We start from the raw sequence: 22,685 nt of genomic DNA on the forward strand, positions 1-22,685 counted from the left end.
ACCAGTGCAGCTCGCGCAGCAGCGGTGTTACATGGGAGCGACGAGTCCCTCCCAACACCGCCCGCGCGGCCGCATTCTGGACCAGTTGGAGTCTCCGGGTGCTCCTCAAAGGGAGCCCCATGTAGAGAGCATTACAGTAGTCCAGGCGAGAGGTGACGAGAGCATGAGTGACTGTGCGCAAGGCGTCCCGGTCCAGAAATCTCAAAGACCCATCTTTCTTTTCTTTGAATAACACCAGGGTGGCCATGCATGATTTAGCGGGCTGGATAAAACCTCTGGCCAGGTTTTTGTCAATGTATGTATTCTCTCAATTCATTCATCTCCCTGGGTGTCATAGAGTACATCTTGGGCTTGGGAGTTTGGCACTGGGTAAGATTTCAATTGCGCAGTCGGTGGCTCGGTGAGACAGAAGTGTGTCACATTCCTTTTCACTAAAAGCTCCCATCAAATCACAATATTCACTAGGAATAAGTTGGATCCCTAGTATTCACTTTACAGTGGCTTTTAATGTCTCGGGAGGTTCCCCATGGGTTCCAACTCCAGCAGCTCCCTTTATCTCACTGGTCTCAGTGGGTGGAAGGGGTCCCATCACTAATCTCAAAGTCCTCACACCATTCTCCCACCAAATGGTGGGATGCCACTTATTAAGCCAAGCCAAGCCTAAAATTACAATCTCTGTCATTTTTGGGATCACCACAAAGTGGATGATTTCCCAGTGCTGTCCCATTTCCAAGCGCACCAGCTCTGACAGGTACATTGCAGAGGAACCTCTGATAAGGGACCCATCCACCTGTTCAAATTTCATGGCTAGGGGCAACAGTTTGGCACAAATCCCCAGCAAAGCTACTTTAGGCAGGTTGATTAGTCACCTGGTGCAACCCAAATCTATTAGAACATTAAGTCTGCTTGGGCACCTGTTTTTGGTGCTATAATCTTGGAAATAATGAAGGATGGAATGGCTCAACTTACCATCGGATCGTCTTCACCTTCTTCATCACTATCGTAAGAAGCTGGCATCTGTAAATGTTCAGGTGGAGCTCTTGCTTCTTCCTGGGTAGGAGAGGAGATCTGGATGGCTTACTCCTGATGGTCCCAATTTGAATTCTCTCGTCCTGCTCGTGGGTTTTTCCTTGGCTTAGCGGTTGAAGTAGGTGCGGCTTGACTTGGGAAGCAGGAGCTAGGCACTAGGCAGCTAGGCACCCTGCTGCCCACATCTGAAACACTTCATGGAAACCCCGGCAGGTGCCCAGGGAGTGCTGGCTGCTGAGGTAATCTGGGGGCATCGACCAAATAGGCGCTTCTCCGGACGTCGCCTAAGCTTCAGTTTGGTGGTAGCTGGTTTCTTGGCTCAGTCTACCTTGATGTCCAGGGTCACTGCCATACTGTATCAATCTCATAATTGATTAGGAATCCCTTGGTAGATGCACACTTGGAGTAGGTCACGGTCCAGCCTTTCTTTAAAGTAGTGGATCAGTGATTGCTCTGGCCACTGTCCTAAATGATCAGCAACCCTCCAGAACTCCTGAACATATTCTTTTGGCGGGTGGCCATTTTGCTTCAAATGATGGATTTCCTTTTCCACCTGCAGGGCTTGGGATTCATCCTCAAATCGTGTCCTCAATTGCTCCATGAATAGGTTCGCATCCATTAACTCAGGAGTCCCTTTGTCATGAAGGCTGGTCACCACCTCAGCTGCTTCTCCCTCTAAGTTGGCTGTCACTGCATTCACCATCATGGCATTGTTGAAGTACGCATAAGCATATCAATCAAAGCGAGCCTACACTTGATTTAAGAAGAAAGTCAGCTTCTCGAGATCCCCATTGAATGTAGGCTTGATAGGAGGTGGTTCCATAGGCTGTGGTGCCAAGTATACTGGTTGTGTGGCAGCTTGTCGGTCCTGGATCTGTGGCTGTACCACTCTCTGGAATCCCCTCTGCTGGATCCCTGGGCTCGCGGGCTGAGGCTGCTGCAGAGGGCTTGGTTGGGATCTGGGGCTCAACATTACTGCTGACTGAGAGGCAGGAGATGCAGCGTGGGCCTCAGCAATGGGACTGGGACTCCGGTGAAGTGGTAGAAGTGACGAATAGGTTTTTGCTTCCCCCCCCCATTGAGCAAACACACTGTGTGGTAGGAGCCACCTCTTTGATTTCCAGTCAGTTGAACTTCTCCTTTAGCTGCTTGACAGGGGCTGAGGACTGCCGTCTGGTACTTCCACTCCATGGAATCATTCTATCCAGTCAACCCCTTCCTCTTCTTTTGCACTGAGGATGAAGGACCATGGGACGGAATCAATAAGAGCTCCTCTTTAGCAGTCTTAGGGTGCTTCTGCACTGAGGGGTTGCCTCTGCCTGACAGAGGTTCACCAGGAGAGTAGTCTTCTCCTGCAGCACCAACTTTCCAGGTTGGATTACCTGGGTCTTCAGCCGAGCCCTGCCAGTAGCAATTCCTCAGTAACCTGCACTCTGAAAGCTGAAACCCCACTACAACCAGTGGCAGATGCATCTTTCTTCTCCATCTTGAAATCTTTGCTGAGCCATTGCCATCCTCCCAAAGGTGGTGGGTAGGTGGCTGGAGCTCAGCACCCCAGAGAAAATGAAGTTTTTAGAAGACTTGATTTATTGTCTTGGTTCTGATAGATAGAACGAAATAAATCAGAACTCTGAGGCTAGAGGCTTCCTCAAATAACATGTTTAACAGATACAAAATATCAGCATGATCAAAAGTGAAACCAAGTCTGAAATTCCCTCCAAAGAGTTACACTATTACAAAGTCAAACTTCCCACCCCAGTGCTATGCAATCATCCACATTCCCCAATAGAATAGTTTGGTGGGCTTTCTAACAAAATGCCCAACCCTCTAACATAACTGACAGAATGATCTTGGTTCCCACAGGACACAGAATTGTTTAGACTAGCAAAGATACTCTGCACTCCCTCCCATTAATGTGGTAACCTAGAACGAGCAAGATGGCTGCAGCCAGGTTCATTGTAGAGTTGACACAGACAAGAAAGGCAGTAGCTTAATGATTAGAAGAAGAAATTTTGGAAGGACCTGCTCTAATTGTTCACATGTTAAAAGTGGCAGCAGGAAGTTCGTACCTTCAGACTTACAAGATTCTGTTAATGTAGCCTTATAATAGAATAGAATTAGCTCATTATGTTTCCCATCTGGTTTACTCAGGAGGGCTGACAGATTGTTTCTTGTAAGATGCCCAGGCTAGCATTGCATAAGCTGATAGCCAGATTATAGATACTTACTATAAACCAGAAGCAATGAACTTAACTACATTCATAACAGCATTCATAGATTTATGCACAAATCCTAAAAGTCAGCAGTTTTACATTCTGTGTATTTTGTATGTTTCTGTGCAAAGTAGTTTCTGCATGAGATAATGGTTCTGTACATAGATTCCCTTATTTTATAATGAATGTTTACAATGGAATGCCTTAGTTTAGGCAATTAATCTGAATTGAAGATCTTTCTTTAAAATTGTAATCTTTGTCTACTGTGCTTGTACATCTCTCTCTCTCTCTCTCTCTCTCTCTCTCTCTCTCTCTCTCTCTCTCTCTCTCTCTCTCTCTCTCTTCACAGACAGAAATATACACATACATAAACAAGTTCCTTCTGTTAAGGAAAAAAAGTATGGAAGTGGGAAAATAGACAATTCACAAGAAAAGAATCATTTTTGAGAGAAGTGGGATGAGATATAGATGCTACTAATTCAAGATCAAATCCCTTTATGTAGGTAAAGTGATAAGCCACTCCAAAGTATTGAGATGACTATCCTTTGCATTTCTATCTAAAATATATTTCAAAATACTGATTATTAAAGTCTGATTAAACAAAACAACTACCTGTGTTGCAAGAGATATTTAATTGCCTTGTATGTTAATCAGGCAGCAGCTTAATTTAAATAGATTAATCTTGAAAGAGGGACTGCAGCACTCAACAGAATTTCTAGTGAAATCCTTTTTTAAAAGTAGTTAGAACCATTTTACAATGGTTAAAACTGCTGTGTTTAAAAAAATGAAAACAACATGGCTTCATTAGAGAAATGTGTGGTTTTACAGATTTCTACAGATCTGCAAGAAATCATTACACTTTTATGAGGGCTATTCATTGTTAGAAATGTTTGTGCCTTCTGTTTTTCTAGTATCATTTTGCCACTGAATATAATGCACTATTCTTCAATGAACTGAATGTACTGAAACATTACCTCATATTTCCTCTCACTTTTCCCATACCAACAGTTCATATGCTTGCTTTCAGGTTAAGTAGTTTCTTGTCCAAAAACTATTATAAATCTGGTGTGAGATAGTGGACTTCCAAGGAACAAGAGATTAAAAGCCCTCATAAAGTTTATCTCATTAAAGCAACAGTTGGAGCAGTGAAACAGAATTTTAAAGCTTCAGCAAAGAGGAACACAAACTGATTAGAACAAAAGTAAACTGCATTAAATACATGCCAACTAAAAGTGTGTATCATAAAAAGAAACAATAACCTATATGCAATAACTGGTTAGCTATGACATTATATTTACTTTATTGTAAAGCTGGTTGTTTTGTAAGTAACTGTTATTTTCATGCTTTTGTAGAATATGAAAATAGAGGAAGTACCTAATATCTTCTAAAATCACAGAGAATATAATCTCTTTCACAGCCCAAATATGTTATATTTACAATCTAGAAATGGGAGTGAATGAAATTACTGATAATGTAGGGAAGAGAACCCTGAACTGAGATCTAAGAGGCCTTACACTTTATAAATCAGGTAAAAGTATGCTTTTTCAAGGACTTGTTGAAACAAATGCCTTTGATAAGCATTTTGTAGTCAGTATTTCTAGTTAATTTATGTGATCTCTTTTTAATCTTCAAAAAATGCTATATCAAAAAGAGCAACTAAATAAGAATTATATCACCAATAGTATAAAAATCACTACAGTGCATTGAAGTCTGAGTACTGTTGGTTCTTTAAATGTCATAATTGATGGTAGCATCTACCTAACCTTGGCTAATTTCCAAATACTAAGCAGTTTCCTTAGATGGGAGACCATTAGGAAATAGTTGTAAATTAAACTGGAAAATAGCAAAAACAACAGAATAACAGATTTGAAGGCCTTCTAGTAGAAGCCCTGCTCAGGCTCACCCTATACCATTTCAGGCAAATAGCTGTCCAAACTCTTCTTGAAAACCTCCAGTGATAGAGCACCCATAACTTCTGAAGGCAAGCCATTCTACTGTTTAATTGTTCTGTCAGGGAATTTCTCCTTATTTCTAGGTTGTATTTCTCCTTGATTAGTTTTCATCCATTCCTTCTTGTCACATCTTCAGGTGCTTTAGAGAATAGGTTGACCCCCGCTTCTTCATTGCAGCCCCTTAGATAGTGGAACACTGCTATCATGTCACCCCAGTTCTTCTTTTCACTAGACTAGAAATACACAATTCCTGCAACTGTTCTTCATATGTTTTAGCCTCCAGTTCCCTAATCATCTTTGTTGCTCTTCTCTGCACTTTTTCTAGAGTCTCAACATCTTTTTTTACATTGTGGAGACCAAAACTGGATGCAATATTCCAAGTGCGGTGTTACCAAGGCATTATAAATTGGTACTAACATTTCATATGATCTTGATTCTATCCCTCTGTTAAAGCAGCCTAGGACTGCATTGGGTTTTTTGGCCACTGCAGCATACTGCTAGAATTCCTAGATTTCTCTTATAGATATTGCTGTTGAGCTGGGTACTTATTCTATATCTGTGCATTTAGTTTTTCTTGCCTAAGTGTAAAACCTGACTTTTTTCACCATTGAATCTCATTTTGTTGGATAGGGCCCAGTATTTAAGTCTGTCAAGATTCCTCTGGCTACTACTGCCAGCTTGGTGTCATTTGCAAATTTGATGACGTCCCCCTTCTATCCCCTCATCTAATTTATTTATGAAGATATTGAAGAGTACTTGGCCTAAGACAGAACCTTGAAATACTCCACTGCATACTTCATTCCATGTAGATGTAGTTCCATTAAGGACTACAAGTTGAATGAAGTTGGTCAGCCTGTTACAAATCCATCTGGTGGTGATGCTGTCTAACCCACATTTTTCAACCTACTCTCATTTTTCAGCCTACAACTAGTAGGTTGTGGTCTACATTATCGAATGTGTTACTGAATGTCCAAGTAAATTATATCCATAGCATTTCACTGGTCCACTAATTTAGTCATTTTGTCAAAAAAATGCAATAAAATTTGTCTGGCATAATCTGTTTTTGACAAACCCATGTTGGCTTCTGGTTATAATTTTTCCTCAAAGTATTTATAGATTCATTGGCTGATTATCTTTTCCAACATCTTCCAGGTACTGATATTGAGAAAACACAATAGTAAGTCATTTTTATATTGGAAATTATTGCCCTGAGGGTATCTTAGCATACATACAAAAGATTGCCTATGTCTTTGGAAACACAAGACAGAAATGAAATGAAAAGAAATGCAAAGTAAATCAGTTGTTAGATTTGTCTAATAACCAGGGCTTTTTTTTTTGTCACAGAATGCCCAGAACGGAGTTCCGGCACCTTTTTTGGATGGAACCTTGTAGGCTAGGCAAGGTGGGTTGTATGACATGTGTGAGTTCCGGCACCTTTTTTTTTTTTTTTTTTACAAAAAAAGCACTGCAAATAACTATATAGTGAGATATTGATTTTGATTTGATATATACAGGTCTGAACTACAAAGAGAACAAAATGACTTTTTTGGGTATTTATTATACTTGCTTGAATGCAAACTGATAAAGCAGCTTCACTGTAACTAGTTCAAAACCTGGTTGAAAGATAGTAGGTGATGACTCTCTTCTGGATTCATCTATACTTTCTTGTCTAGTTTAAAGACAAGTAAACACAAAGGCATAACCCAATTCTTTTCTTTGCTTATTTATATGACTTGAAAGCAAGAAACACTGCTGACTTCTCCACAAATATTTCTTTTCCCATTTAAGTGTTTCCAGTTTAGAGTATTTCAGTTTTCAAGGATAAATGATGTCCTGAAAATAGTTACAAATGGGTCAGGACTGTATAGGGTAGGCTTTGAATGTGTTGAAAAGGAATTTATACTTGGCAATGGCAACAACTAAATGTTATAAACAAATGAACAGTATAAGTTTAGACCAACAAAGACAGTTGTATGCATTAAGTAAATATGCACAAGCAATGCCTTTTTTCTTTTAGTTGCATATTTTCATAGTGTTAGCAATAAAAACAAAGCAAAACGGGTAGATTTTGATCTAAGCATATAGGCTCAACTTTAATGTAGTTGCTTATAAAGTTGGGATTTCTTCTACACACTTTTAGAGATTTTAATGCTAGATAATAAAAGAATAGCCTGGAGTCATTTGGTCTAGTTGTCTCTTCAACTTTATTATGCCATAATTTATTTGGTTTCTTAAGTATAGGAAAGTATGCCATGAAAGCAATGGCAAGGAATATGAATTATTTTTAATCTTAGTTAAGAGTGTCTAATCTACTCTAGACAGTTTTGAAATGACCTTGATCAGTTTTAATGAAGGTTCTTGGGAAGGAGGAAAAGGAAACCCTAATAAATTACGGCCTGCATAGTAAAGATAACAAATACTACTGTGACAGTGGTCAGCTGTTATATGTCAAGTTGTATGGCCCTTCTGTGTACTATAAAACTGCTGTCACCAAACAATTTGGTCTTTTCTCACACATTAAATAGAGAAGCTAGAATGATGGTCTGTTACATCTGAACGATAGCATTTTTCTCCCTATGAGGTGAAGGACAAAGAAATATTTGCTTATACTGAGAATGTTGCAGACTGAGGAATATACTGAAATGGAATATAGCATGCCTCAAATCTGAAAACCAATTTCATAAGCATACATTTTCACAAGAAAATGGTTCTTGTGGATAAAGTGAGTTTAGGGTTCCCATGGTAAGAAGACATCTCCTCAGAGGTTGGACAATTGCCAGACTAATCTGCAAGGACATTTTTCTTCCTAAGTACAGTATGACCTGTATCCCAGTATAAAGGAGTTTCTTTATATCTTTACAATTATTGCAGATATTATTAGTAATTTGAACCTCATGGGCAATTTTGTTTTACACAAGATTTTATTTTCCTATAACCAGCTTCTTTCAGTTCATGTCACACATTCCTATACATTCTGTTCTGCTCAAGGCCATGCTTTATCCATATCTTAAATGGAAGTAAATACTAGTATTTAAATCATATTCACTTTTTTCTTGAAAGAAAAGAAAAAGTAATGTTTATAGAAATAAGACTTGATTTATAAAGTAATGAGCTTTTTCCATGGATCAAATTTCTTTTTTCCTTCGTGCTCGTTTTGCATATAAATAAGTATACACTTTTTATAGGATGCTTCCAGCATCTGTAACAAACCCCAATGATGTTGATAATGAGAATTTGCACTATTATTCCCACTGAGGATGCCAATGATATTAAAGGAGTAGAAACTCTTGGAGTATCCCCACTAGTGAGCGACCACATTTTCTAGGGTTGTTCAAGTATCAGTACACTTATGTAACAGTAATAAAGAAAGGTTTATATTATCTCAGCATTCACTTCAGCACATTATCTAGGATTTGTTCATTGCTACACTTAAATATCTATAGCCTAGCAAAATTAATTATGAATCTCATATATTTTTACTGTGGCATTATCTTAACAACTACATCCTTGTCCAAGAGTGATAAACTAAGCACTTTATATTACAAATTGGTACTGTCAGCTTCTTTTTCATTAATGCTTCAGATAGGATAGGAAGATTTAAGGAAAAGTTCCCAAATGATGGAGGGGACAAGAAGGAGGAGAAAAAAGAAGGGGTAGACTAGCAGCATTTTTAAAATCTTAACTGGAAGGCAATAGAAAGAGGTACAGAATATAATAATCCATTTCTTTCAACTAGTGTTATCCAGATTTTTCAGCATCTATTGATAGTATCATATCAACCTTGGGGGTTCCTTCTGGTTAAATAGGATATGTGGACAGTGAACTTATCTACTCTGTTCTCCATTCCTGATTGATAAATACAAGGCTCTATTGCTTGTTAATTTGGTTTCATCTGGAAATCATGTAGCACACAATATAAAAAGATAGATAGATAGATAGATAGATAGATAGATAGATAGATAGATAGATAGATAGATAGATAGATAATCTTCTTTTTGTCTGGAACTCTTATAAAATTAAATTATAGATTAACATTACTAAATACTAAATTTCAATAAGCTAATGTATCTCTGTTTTTTATGTCACTCTAATTAGACCCTGGAGGACAAATAGGAAATTAAGCAGAACATTACAAACATAGACTCCACACTGGTATCCACAGGATTTAAAGATTCTATGTTTTTCAAGATCTCTTAATTCCATAAACTTTTATTCACCCATTCATTGTATCTTGATTAGTCAGAATGGAAAAAGAAAACTTAATTATAAACAGTAACATGCAAGAAAAAAAACAGGTTCTTTTCTTCTGCGCATTGAAAAATGTCAAGTAACAAAGTCAAACCATAAAATACCATCAGACTGGAGATGTCAGGCCTTCAAAACCAAGAAAGACTGGTAGTGTTTCTTCCAAATAGATGTCTTTATTGTTCTACACCACTAGACAAAATCTTGCCAAACTAAAGCAGTTTGCTCTCTGCATAAGCCTATACTCAGAGAACTATTGTGAGGCTCTGTGTTCATCCATTTTCTCTTATCTGAATTGAGCTGTTTCTTACTCTTCTGGAGTCCACACCTTTCTTCCTAGGAATCCAGACCAGTACAATCCACCACAAAAAAAGTATTTTAAAATTTGTAGTAGAGACAGTTTTATCTAGAACTTAGCTATGGCAAGAAATTGAAAAACTCAGCTGACACCAATCATAATTTTGTAGGTCATCAACCTTAATAATAAACACTTAAACTATAGGAGTAGAAAGATCACAGCTATGACTTATGCAATATTCCTGAAGTTGGGTTTTTACAAAAGGTTAAAAATATACTTCTTCTTCTTCTTCTTGTGCCATATCCGTTATCGGACGTTGGCGATCATGTTGGCGATCCTGTTTTTATCAGCAGTGCTGCTGAGTTTTGTCCAAACCAATCCCTTAGATTTTAAAGCCACAATGTTCTTCTTCTGCCTGGACCTCATTTGCCTTCAATCTTTCCCTGGAGGATTAAATGGAGTATGCCGTATTTTTCTGGGTATCGCATCACATGTCCGAAATATTCTAATTTTCTTTTTTTAATTGTTTTGATGATTTCCCTTGGCTTTCCCAGGCGGCTTGTCACCTCATTTCTGATCTTGTCAACCCAGCTTATACATAACAGCCACCTGTAAATCCACATTTCAAATGCTTCTAGTCTCTTCAGGTGGCCTTCTGTCAGAGACCAACTCTCTACTCCATAGTGCAGGATAGAAAAAATATAGCATCTGACAAGCCTGATTTTCAGTCTTAGGCTTATGTCGTGACTGCAGAAGACCTTTTTCATTTTGAAGAATGCTGTTCGGGCTTTTTCTATCCTTGTCTTTACTTCAATGGTCATGTCCCAGCTTTCATGTAAATTGGAACCGAGGTGCGTGATCCTTTCAACTTTTTCTAGTGGTATTTCTTCTGAATTTGTTGGTGGTAAATTAACGGGTTGGTTAACCATGATCTTGGTTTTTAGGGTGTTAAGCTTCAAGCCGTATTTTTCAGATATTTCTGTGACTCTGTTGATGAGGAGCTGAAGGTCTTCATGCTTACTGGCAAGCAGAACTGTATCGTCAGCATATCTTAAGTTGTTGATCCAAACACCGTTTACTTTGATACTAGCATCAATGTTCTCCAGTGCCTCGTTGAAGATTGACTCAGAGTAGATATTGAACAACAATGGAGACAGAATACATCCCTGTCTGACCCCTCTTCTTATTTCTGCATCAGCTGAGTATTTTTGGCCTAGTCTCATATTTGCTACCTGATGCCAATACAGATTCTTTATTATTTGGATGTCTTTGTCATCTAGTCCCCCTTGTTTCAGGATTTCTAATAGTTTGCTGTGTCTTATTTTATCAAAAGCTTTTTCGAAATCAATGTAGCATATGTAAACACTGTGATTGACATCTTTACAATGCTGTACAAGAACCTGAATGCTGAACAGCGCATCTCGTGTACCAAGATTGTACAAGACAATATATTTTATTTATTTATTATGGCCTATGTATTTAATTAGGCTGACATAAGTGATTGTTATGCACAATACCTGAGATAATTTTGCATTTTGTTGTTTTTTTAATTCTTTTAGTTTTATGTAAAGGATTATTTATGATGAAAACTGATAAAAAATATTCTGTTAATATTTTTATGTGCACTTTTGTTGCTACTATTCTTACACTCAAGTTTTTCCAGCTATTATTGTTACATTACTTATATTTTCTCAAACCCCTTATTTAAATTCCTTATTTATTTTTTTAAAACTATATGTGGAATACTGAACTGGGATGAGATTTCTTTTAAGCTATTCTGGGAATACTTACTATTTATAGTGGATTCCAGTTCCCTTTTAAGAGATGTAATTAAAGAGTTAGTAGAAATGGTGTCTATTGTTTCTGCCTCCTGTATTAAAGATTCCATCACCTTTACACTCTAATGTCTAAAGCATCACAACAGCTTAACATTGTCAAGAGTTATTTTGGTCGTGATGGATATTAAATAAATAAATAAATCCTATCCTTCACAGTTTAGAAAATCTAAACTGCTAAGGCTTTAGAATTGCATGGACTGCTTATTGTTTTACCTTATTGTTTTAGTAGACTACTAAATGTGTAGACGACCAAGAATCTCATGAGATCAAGGTTATATATAGTCTTGTTTCTATGGCACATAATTCAAAAAGTTCATGGGAAGGTCAACAACAGAAAAGAGGTATTGTTCATAAATCATAAAGCTCTGTTTCTAAGGTGACTTCATTCACTTATTTCTAAACCATAGAAATAAAAGAGATAGTTTCATTTTACCAGTATTATAATGAGATTGCAACTTTAGATCCTAGATTCTTTTCAAAGAGTAAATACATGAAAAAATTACTCATAAATTTTATTTCTCTTGCAAAACAAGAGCAGCAAAGAATACGTAAAATTTGCAACATAAGATAATTATATGATTTAACTTTAGAAGTTTAACCTTAAACTATGAATCATCCTAGTCTCATATTTTATTGTTTCTAATTTCACTTTTGATTATCACAAAGTGTTTTATATTTCTCTAACGTACATGGTGTCTATGAATTAAGATCACATATGACATATCTAGTATCTCTTTATACTTAAATATCATTGGAACTTAAAAAAATCATATACACATAAATAATTTATGGTGCAATTTTCTCATGAAAAATATTCATTTATATCTGAAATTATGAATTGATACTATTAATTGAAGACAATGGAAAATAGAACATCACCCTTTTGTTTCACGAATAAAAGCCTATCTCAAAATTACACTTATGACATGTAATCTAAGCAAGTATGTTTGCCAAATAAAAACCTTGTGTATAATCCTGATAGTGAGGTAGTAGCATTCAAATTTACAACTGTGCATGCAAAGCTTCCTTGAAGATATTCTGGCTACTTGAACTGATGTATAGCCTGGGCAGGTTAGACATCACGACTATGACTTTACGTCTAACTCATAGTTACTGCTGTTTTTACATTCTGTGCTGTAGGAAATTGCAGTTTATGTATTGTGATTTTATTTACAAATATACCATCAAAAGAGAGTAATAAGCTTTCAACCTTTTCTATTTTTTTTCTAAATGATTTGGCAAATATTCATATTAAAACCAAATTTTAAAGTTGCTTTATAATGTGTACATCTAGGCTTCCTTGGGGTTCAGATAAATTGATTGATCAATATATCAATAAACAGAGTACAGAGCAAACTTTTTAAAAAAAATTAAACTGTACTAATGAACGGTCTTCATACAGATAAACAGCTCCTTGCACATATAATAAAATGTTTGAGCTTCTTATATTATGTGGCTTTGCAGTTAGTAATAAAAAGGAACCTATTGATCATTTTAAAAAATGAGAAAAGGGAAGATATTTACAAGATTTAAAAGAATGTTAACCTCTTTCAAATGCCTATTTAAATCAAAGAAATTAGTTTTTCTCTTCCCAACAGGGTGAACGCCTTCTATGTCTCAGCATTAAACTATCTGAAGCATCAGAAGTCTCCATTGTACTTGGTAATAACTCTTAATTCTCATCACCAGGAGAAAGAGAACAAGATGCTAAGGTCATCCAGCAACAAAGGTAATAAATCTCATAAAATTGGAACATGTCTGTACCAGTTTACTGAATAAGCCAACAAAACAGTTTATTATAGAACCCCATTTGGGGTTGAATTATGAGCACACAATTGATGACTATAAATGAAATATATTGCATGCAATTTATAAAAGGAAATTGAGAGTCAAGTCATGGTAACTTTTTACTACATAAAAAAATACCTGTGTAATATAAAAAGCAAAAAGTTGATAAGGAATATAATGGTGATATTAATACAATTGTATTTATTTCATGTATATTTCTTTAGAAAGTGAGAATAACGTATATTTTACATGAAATTCAATATGTTTCCATATTGGGAATCTAAATTGATTCCAAATATACAATATTTTTGAGCTTAGCAGGTACACAAGATTCCAAAGAACCTTAAGTATTCACATTAGTCTTGCTCAAGACATGAAGAACATATTTCTAATGAATAAAATATTGATGCATATTTAATGAAGATAGTAGGCTTTTACTGTATGTTCATTATTGTCACATCCTAGAATGGAACTATTTAGTGTTTACTTCTAAACAGCTTATCATTTTAGTTCATTCTTGCATTCTGTCCTCTTGATAATGGAACCTGAGGTAGAACAATCTGGGAACTACATTCTGAATTGTAATTAGTCCGTTGTTTAATTTTGATTATATAGATTCTAGAGAAGGTAGAAATAAGGGAAGAACCTATAAGTTGTATTCAGAAAAACTCTGGTCTATAGATTCATAACTGATCAGAAAACTTTCATGCAATCTTTGGTGGTATTGTTTACAGCTCTGTACCATTTTCCAGGCTTTAGAGCAGAACTTGGCCTCAGTTAAACAAATTCCTTAGCCTATACTTTTTGGTCATAAATACAGAAAACGTGTGCTGGACACAAAAGAGTAAACAAAAACATTACCTTTCTGGTGTTCCGGTGCCCTCAATCTGAATCACTAGTCTGATGAAGCAAAATTTTAGATTTTTAGAATGTGCAGCATTCAGTCCAACTCAACTGATTCAAATGTCTGAGGTGAAGTGAACATAAAGTGTGAGGCTGTGAATAGTCCTGGTATTTCCTCCCTGCATCAGTTAAACAGGGAGGATATCATTTACCTGCTGAAAGTGATTTGTGAGGAAATCAATAGTCCAAAGCAACCAAATGAAAAAGAACTGGCATCCAGCATCCTCTATCATCCAAAGCCACCATAGATACAACTATTCTGGACAACTTTAGATTAGTTTCCAGCCTTCCATTTTTAGGAAACGTTGTAAGAGAAAATGGCTGTATTACAAATTCAGAGGACCCCTGAAGAGGCAGATAATTATCTGAACTCTTGGCAACTGGGTCTCAGGACAGATTCATCCTGGAAACAGGATTGCTTGCATTTATTTATGACTTCTGAAGAGAACAGAATTAGGGGAGTGCAATTGTTAACCTCTCAGTAGCTTTCAATCTCATTCACCATGTTATTCTGCTGAAACTGGTGGGGATTCCAGTAGAACTGGATGGGGGATGAGAGGTACCTGGAAATTTCTACTTTGTGGAGTATCTCAGTGCTCCCAACTTTCCCCACTTTTCTTTAATGTCTACATGAAAATACTAGAAGTGCTCATCTGCCAGCATTAGATCAATTATCCTAGGACACCCAGTTATATACCTTTCCTGTGCTCTAAACAGGGATATAGCAGAAGTGCTGACCAAGTGCCTGATGCTGTTAGGGTCTGGTTATGTAGGAACAGAGTTAGACAATTCTCAGATGGAGAGTTTATGGGCCAAATGATTCCAGGATGCCATTACCATTATTAGGATACCCTGAAACGGATTTACTACCCCATTGCCTTAAAGGTCATGCTCAGTTGATTCTACTACAAGAATTACTTCGACTGTCAGTTGGTTGTGATCTTTAAGGCAGTATACAGTTCCAGACTTGGTTATCTGTGAAACTCCCTTATTCTGTATTTATCAGCCTGTCCATTCAGATCAAAGAGGATCATGACCATCCAGGTCTTGTTAATCTGAAAATGTTATCTGATAGGACCTCAGAGCACTGACCCCATGCTTTGGAATGTATTATGGAGATCTGGCACACCAGCTGTTTCCTGGATTTCAGGAAAGCAGTTCACCTAATTACTCTATTTAAATCAATAGGAAGGCATATTGTGATTTTGGGGGTGAACTGACAGATATGTAAGCTTTTTTCCATTTTTAGGTGAATATATTTATTATTACTGGGTTTTGTTGATTTTATGATGCTATTTATTAGCTGCTCAGAGCCTTCAACAATATCGTTCAACATCATCACCACCATCACTATCACTATCACCATCATCATCACCATCATATTCTATGATATATTTGAACCATCCTGCCATTTGCCATCTAATGGCCCTTTCAACAACAGTCCAGGCAGCCTTGCCTTGAGAATATGCGCCTTGCTCCTTATTGAAACATTAGTTGCCTTGTCTGCCAAAATAAAATGACACTTAGATAATCACATCCCTTAGGCAGAAAGATATTTGGTGTCCTTCCTTCTCCTGGTCTAAACATCACAATGATTGGAAATAGCATGAGATTGCAAAAGCTGGAAGTACTCCCAGATCATGCTGTCTTGGGACCTAACACATGGCCTCCTTAATTGAAGTATGGATTGGAGGTTATGCTTCTGTGACAGGTGCTTAAATACAGGGGTAACAGCTCCTCATCTGCTAACCTTCAATCTCATAAAATGGTGGAGACTTGGCTCCCAGCTTGAAGTTTTAACATACCACTGGTCTGACACTTGGTGCTTTCTTGCTCTTACTTAGTATTTTCATTCAGAAGATTATGCTGTTTATTATTCAAGATACATAAAACAAAAAAAACAAAAAAACCAGCACTACTTTCATAGTCAGGAAGGATATACCAAAGACAGTACTTTGGTACAATGGAGTTAATGATCACACATTGAAAAACAAGACTTCTGAAAGATCGGAAAGAAATTTCAACCTCAAATTGATATGCAAAAGGATGCCGGGTAGACAGTAACTAATTTAAAGATGGAAGTATATTGAAATTATGTAGAGGTGTCAAAATCCAAGATAACTTAGATGATACTCTACATTTACAAAAAAAAGTCAGTTGACATTAGACAAGAACTCCAGTCATTACCACATTGGAAGTCTACAGAAAAATGTCTCTTCAGAAATATACCAAGGAACAGAGAAATAATCTGGAAAGATTCTAACCAAACTATGCAGGCAAATCCCAAGAATCATACAGTGGCCAGCAAATCTGTAGTTCAAGGTCAGTCTACATTTTAACACCAAATATGGGAGTGTTTACAGAATGTGTAAGCCATCATATAATATTCTTAAATTCACGTTAGCAAAATAATTCTTAGGATCATTAGAACATTACAGAGAAAGGGAAATGCCAGATGCCAGGCTGAGGAATAAAAAATGTTGATGTTCACTGGATAATTGAAAAATCAAAGAATACCCACAGGAAGTTAATGATTATAGAAATACAATCTTTGACCATAGAAGTGTCTTAGTTTGGGTCAATACTATCAAACTGTCATATGTACTTTGGAAATTGGGAATTCCAGAACATTTCCCCAGAGATAAGGACTGTACCCCCTATCCTAGGGTTCTGGAAAGCTCTTAAAACCTGGCTCTGGTCCCAGACCCAGTGCTGATGTATTAATCATTGTATTTCTGGGTCCCTTGTTTTATTTTTATTTTAACATTTTAATTAAAGTTTTACAAAATACATAAAGCTAAAATTAACAAATTAAGCAGTAAAGAAAGAAAAGCAAAAGTGCAGAAAAAATAAAAAACAATAAAAAACAAAGCTTCCCTTTTCCTTTGCAGCAAGGACATTTACAACCTTCTCTTTACTCTATGATTAGTAAAAAAAAGCTTAACTTTTTTCATTATCCAATTTTCTTTCTCATCAAAATCACAAATTATGAGTGCTTTTTTTCCTTTTCATGCAAAAACAATCTATAAGGTTTTTTTATTTGTGTTGTTGATAAGATTGTTTTAGTTTGGGTTGTCTATGTGGTTTTATGTGTTGTTTTAATGGATTTTGGTATGCTGCTCAGAGTCTATTGGAGTTAGAGCTAAATTAAATTTGAATAAATATATAATAAATAAATATCTCATTGTCCTCATGCAAAGCCTATACATAGGTCAAAAAGCCACAGTATGGAATAGAACATGATGAAACAGACTGGCTTCATTCATTCATTCATTCATTCATTCATAAAACTAACTTATATGTTGAATATATGTTAAAGGAGAACAGATAAAAAAAAAGATGGATGTGGCATAAACTTGCAAATCACCCTGTACTGTACTAATAATACTTTCAGCTAAGTGAAAAAGCAAATGATCTGTTTACACAAGTAATGGAAGTAAAGCAGCAAAATGAAAAAAACTGGGATAAGATTACATATACAGAAGACCATACTAATGACAACATCTATAATAACTAGTCTTAAAATGCCAATGAATTCATCAAAGTGGAGGATATATGCTGCCTTTTAGAATTAACAAGCAGTCACGAAATATGCCGCAGACTAGCATTTGATAGGGTAGCAATGAAAGAAAGCCTTGGAAAAGATATTACAAGGTGTTGTAATACGTCTGCACCCAGAACTGGAACTGTTAGTAAGTGTGATGCACAGTGGTGCAAATTTGGGAACCATTAGGGTTGTCATGAAAAATTACTGAGGCAATAAGGGTGATGTGAATTGAGAGAATTTGGGAACCACTCACCTAAAGCATTTGTTGAATATTTTAACCAACTATAGCAATAGATACTGTTTTAATGTTGGATTGATTTGCAATGGATTCTTTAATATACGTATACTTTAAGTTCTTAAGAGTTGCACAAGCAGGCAATATATAAGTATTCGTAACAAAAATAAACAAATAAGATTCATAATAAACAAGTAAGATTTAACAATAAAGGTAAAATCAGTAACAATAGAACTCCAAGACCAAAGAAACAAAATGAATGAAAGATTAGAAAATATAAGGCCACATGTAGAATGTTAACCATAAAGGCACAGTAATATTCATAATATATTTGCTAGCTATAGCTTTTGCTCTACAAAATATTGGACAGGAAGGAATGACTTCTATAAATAAGTACATAAAAATAATTACAACTTTTTAATTTTGTTAGCCGCTCCACCATCATGTGTCAAACTGATTTAGATATTCAGTCTAAATATTTATTTTACAATAGTAGAGCCTTCAGCTAATATTGTATTGTTTAATGGATTTCTGAATTGAACTTGGCCAGAAGTTGAATGCTGAAGAATGCTGTTTTTTTTTTTTAAAAAAGAAGTATGATAGGAAATACTCAAATAAAGCTCATCAATCCTAGAGCACAAAGTTAACCAACTGAAAGAGAATCTGGCGTATAATAAAACAATATTCTGCGACATAGATTTAACTGCATTTGAACAAAAGTATTCTCCTAAAACTCCAGTAAAATTAACTAAAATATAAATAAAATGAGGGATAGGTATATTTTTCTGTGTCAATTCATTAATGAACAATGCTATTTTCTAGGCTTGATGGGGGGGGGAGATACAAATACATTGAAATTAATTAGATCTTAAAAATATAGTTTATTAAATTGTTGTGCTTGAGGTTAAACATTACAACCATCTTCTGCAAACCCAGAACATTTTTTCATCTGACGGCTTTCTACAAAGCCCAAAGCATTTGGCTAATTCCCCGAACAGCCTGTAGTTAAAGCCAATTTAATGCCCTGAACTTTGTTCATCTTTTCTTTTAGCTTTCCTAAGCTTCAGTTCTCTAACTAAGGAATAGATAAGAGTGGGGGATGACAGAGTAGAAAGATTTGCATTTTTTGTCCCTTTCGCTTTGTCCAAGAAGCTGTTTTTTAACTGGGGGAGGGCTGGGAGGCTACACAACGCAGTCGGAAATATTTTCCCAAGCAACGCAAGCAGCAGATTGCAAGCCCAGCACAAAGACGAATATAGGCGCTCTCCTTCTCTGTAGCCGAGAAGAGGGGAGGGGAGAAGGTGGAGTTTTTAAGGGTCGCTTTTCTTCTTGTTTTCCGCCCTGTCCTTTCCTCCCAGCCAGTAACGAGCGTCTGCGCCTTTGAAGTCCAGCGCCGCAAAGCACGGCTACCCGCGAGCAATAAATAAAAGTTAAGGGCCACACAGAGGACGACTAGGCAGCGTCTTTGATTGGGGCCGCTTCCCCGCTCTTCCTCCCTCAGAGTCCGCCGCTGCCTCCCCTTGGAGAGATGGCGTGCATGGACAGATGTCGGTGCTGCACGGACTCCCGGGGGCAGACCAGCATTCTCTACAACATTCTGAAGAGCGAGGAACAGCAGCAACAGCAGCAGCAGCAGCAGCACGAGGCGACCAGCCGTCACCAGCCCGCGCTTCAGCCGGGCCAGGGGCCCTACGCGCCGGCGCCCGGCTGCTCGTGCGGCACGCAGAGGCGCGTGGCCCTCAAGAACCCGCAGGTCGCGTGCAAGGCGGCTTCGGCCGTGTTGGTGAAGACGCTGCGCTTCGTCAAGAACGTGCCCTGCTTTCAGGAGTTGCCTCTGGACGAGCAGCTGGTGCTGGTGCGCAGCTGCTGGGCTCCGCTGCTCGTGCTGGGGCTGGCCCAGGATCGAGTGCACTTCGAGACGGTGGAGACCACGGAGCCCAGCATGCTCCACAGGATACTGACCAACAAGCGCTGCGATGAAGATCAGCGGCGGCGGCGGCAGCTCCAGTTGCTCCGCGAGACGCAGGGGGAGTCGGAGCAGAGCTGTGGCAATGGGAACGGAAGTGGCGGCGGCAACGCCAAGCTACCGTCGGCGGCAGAGATCCAAAGCATCAAAGGTTTTCTGGCCAAATGTTGGAGTTTGGACATAAGCACCAAGGAGTATGCCTACCTCAAGGGGACGGTTCTCTTCAATCCGGGTAAGCCAGCCATTTTTGGTATTTCCTTGGGACAGGCCTAGAAGTTAGGGGACCCCTATATGTGGGGACCTTTAACTCCCATCGGGGACCCTAACTCATCTGGGAGATATCTGGTAACGGAAAGGGCCTGTCCTTCTGATAGTATTCCTCGGTTGCTTGGGAGGAAGTTCGACTGGTCTGGTTTTGCCCATACTTGCAAAAGCATCTTTAAAAAAAACATTCAATAACTGGATTTAAGGATTTAAGTTGGACTAGCAGGTGTCGGAATATAGCAGTTGAGGGTTAGATTGCTGGCGTCCATATTCTGTATTTTTAAAATGTTACTAAGCTAAATGCCTAATAATAATAATAATAATAATAAGTAGTAGTAGTAGTCATTCTGCTTCTTGGATTCATAGCAGGTGATCGAGAGCTCATAGTGAGAATTAGACTTTTGTGAATTGAAATGTTAGAAAAAACAGTCTTCTGGTAATACTTGGTGTGGAAGCAAATATCAGCTCACAAGGGTTGCATGCAGACAACAGGAAGTAAAACTACTTGGTTCACATCATTTTGAAACTATAATTAGTATATTGCTAACTATAAACGTGGTAGGTTTGGATTTTGAAAAAAAAAATCCTATGTGCAATTTGTTTTGTATCTATAGCAGGGAAAACAAAAATGACGAATTTACCTCAAAAGCATGTGATAAAACTAGTGGTAGCTTTGCTTCAGCATATCTCATTTAAGGATTTAATAAAAAATAAAGGTTTTGATTAATTCATTAATAACATTTTTTAAATATGTGGTGTGGAAGGATATGATTTAAACTTTATTAAATTACATAGTGTGGAATGAAATACTGAGTACATTAAGCATAAAAACATTAGGGACTGAATAATTTAATCTGAAAAAAATATTAGCAATAATCTTAAAACATCCAAGCTTGTTGAGATGCCAGTCATTTATTATTAAAACAGTGTAAATAATGCTGCTCTTAAAGAACAGTGATGAGAAAAACAACTCATATCAAGTTTCTGTGTTATTTATCAGGTATGAGTTTAAACTAGTATTTTAGCATTTTCTAAGTATTTCAATAGTCAGAATCTAGCAGTGCTGTCTTCTGTTCTAAAATATAACTATTCTAAACTATTCTAAAATGGTATAAATGTAATATATACTTTGCAGCAAGTGCTAGGTGTCAAAATTAAGGGAGGGATCCTATCATGCAAGACTGCTAAGTATTGAGGCGAGGTGCAGATGTAAACACCTTGGTTTAATTTAGAACCTCCTTTTGCTGCAGAAATACCTTTACCAGCAGTCCATATTTTTTAACTTAGATTGTATTGGATATATATATATATTGCAATGACCATTTTCATTCATAAGAATCAACTTTAGTGAAACGCTTTATTAAACATGGATATCAGTTTGTGTGAAGAGATATTTTTGCAGAAATGTTACTTTCATACCAGTTTATTATTTCTTTAGAGGAGAGTAGATTGAAATACCTTCCATGTAACAGTTTTTATATTACTCTGTCGATATGATAACTCTTTGGGACTATTTCTTTCAATATATAACGTTAGTCAGAAATTTGATGTAGTATGATACTTTATTAATAGCAAAATGATCCAATATAAATTGTTTATATTACAAGTGAAAGAGAGAATGTTATGTTTATGTTCTGTTCTTCTCCCCCTCTGTCTCCTTTTAGAGTTGCCAGGGCTGCACTGTGTGCAGTACATCCAAGGACTGCAGCAAGAAGCACAACAAGCCCTAAATGAACATGTCAGACTGATTCACAGAGAAGACCAGGACAGATTTGCCAAACTGAATGTGGCTCTTTCCATGCTTGGATCAATTAATGCCAGTGTTATTGCAGAACTTTTTTTCAGGCCCATCATTGGAACAGTAAATATGGATGATATGTTGTTGGAGATGCTTTGTGCAAAATTATGAAACCATATATGAATGAGGCATGACACTTCAGCGTGAAAAATCTGACAACAAAATAGTGTAAAGTATTGTAAAATAAACTAACTTATTGTTTTTAAAGTGGCAATATTTTTGTATTCAGCAATGGAATGTTCTTTGAGTCCACTCTGTTTTATTAATTAGAAGTATCTTAAAGCATTTCATCAGCAATCTAAGTTCTCTTGCAAAATAAAATAATTCTACACATACATAGAAAGGAGTTTGCAGGTTTCAGTGACTTCTTTGTAGGACAAGAGTGTATAGGACTGCAAATTTTTTCTTTGTTTTCAAAGAAGTAAAAATATTATGTAATTCATAAAATTAAAACCTAGACTGATCTGTGTAGTATGTATACAAAATATAAAGTGTTCAATCAAATGCTATACAATTTTATATTTTAAGCACCTGTTTAATCAAGGAGAATGTAATATTTTGTCTTACATCTCATACCTTGTTTGCCCATTAATTTAGATTGAGCAAATT

General features: G+C 36.9%; 1 protein-coding gene across 1 annotated transcript; it reads left to right on the forward strand.

Moving 5' to 3' along the window:
• Positions 1–19,576: 19,576 nt before the first annotated feature.
• On the forward strand, positions 19,577–22,382 carry NR0B1 (nuclear receptor subfamily 0 group B member 1). Its single transcript, XM_015812484.1, has 2 exons — positions 19,577–20,246; positions 21,943–22,382. The coding sequence occupies exons 1-2, from the start codon at positions 19,577–19,579 to the stop codon at positions 22,185–22,187; spliced, it is 915 nt and encodes a 304-aa protein (XP_015667970.1). The 3' UTR covers positions 22,188–22,382.
• The last annotated feature ends 303 nt before the right edge of the window (positions 22,383–22,685 follow it).

Source organism: Protobothrops mucrosquamatus, unplaced genomic scaffold (assembly GCF_001527695.2).
Source record: "Protobothrops mucrosquamatus isolate PMUCROS unplaced genomic scaffold, P.Mucros_1.0 scaffold88, whole genome shotgun sequence".
Classification (NCBI taxonomy): Eukaryota; Metazoa; Chordata; class Lepidosauria; order Squamata; family Viperidae; genus Protobothrops; species Protobothrops mucrosquamatus.

Bases quoted from the DNA above. Each gene is read 5' to 3' on its own strand.
- NR0B1 (XM_015812484.1), top strand. From the start codon at position 19,577: ATGGCGTGCATGGACAGATGTCGGTGCTGCACGGACTCCCGGGGGCAG. The intron at 20,247-21,942 runs GTAAGCCAGCCA...GTCTCCTTTTAG, and splicing joins GACGGTTCTCTTCAATCCGG to AGTTGCCAGGGCTGCACTGT.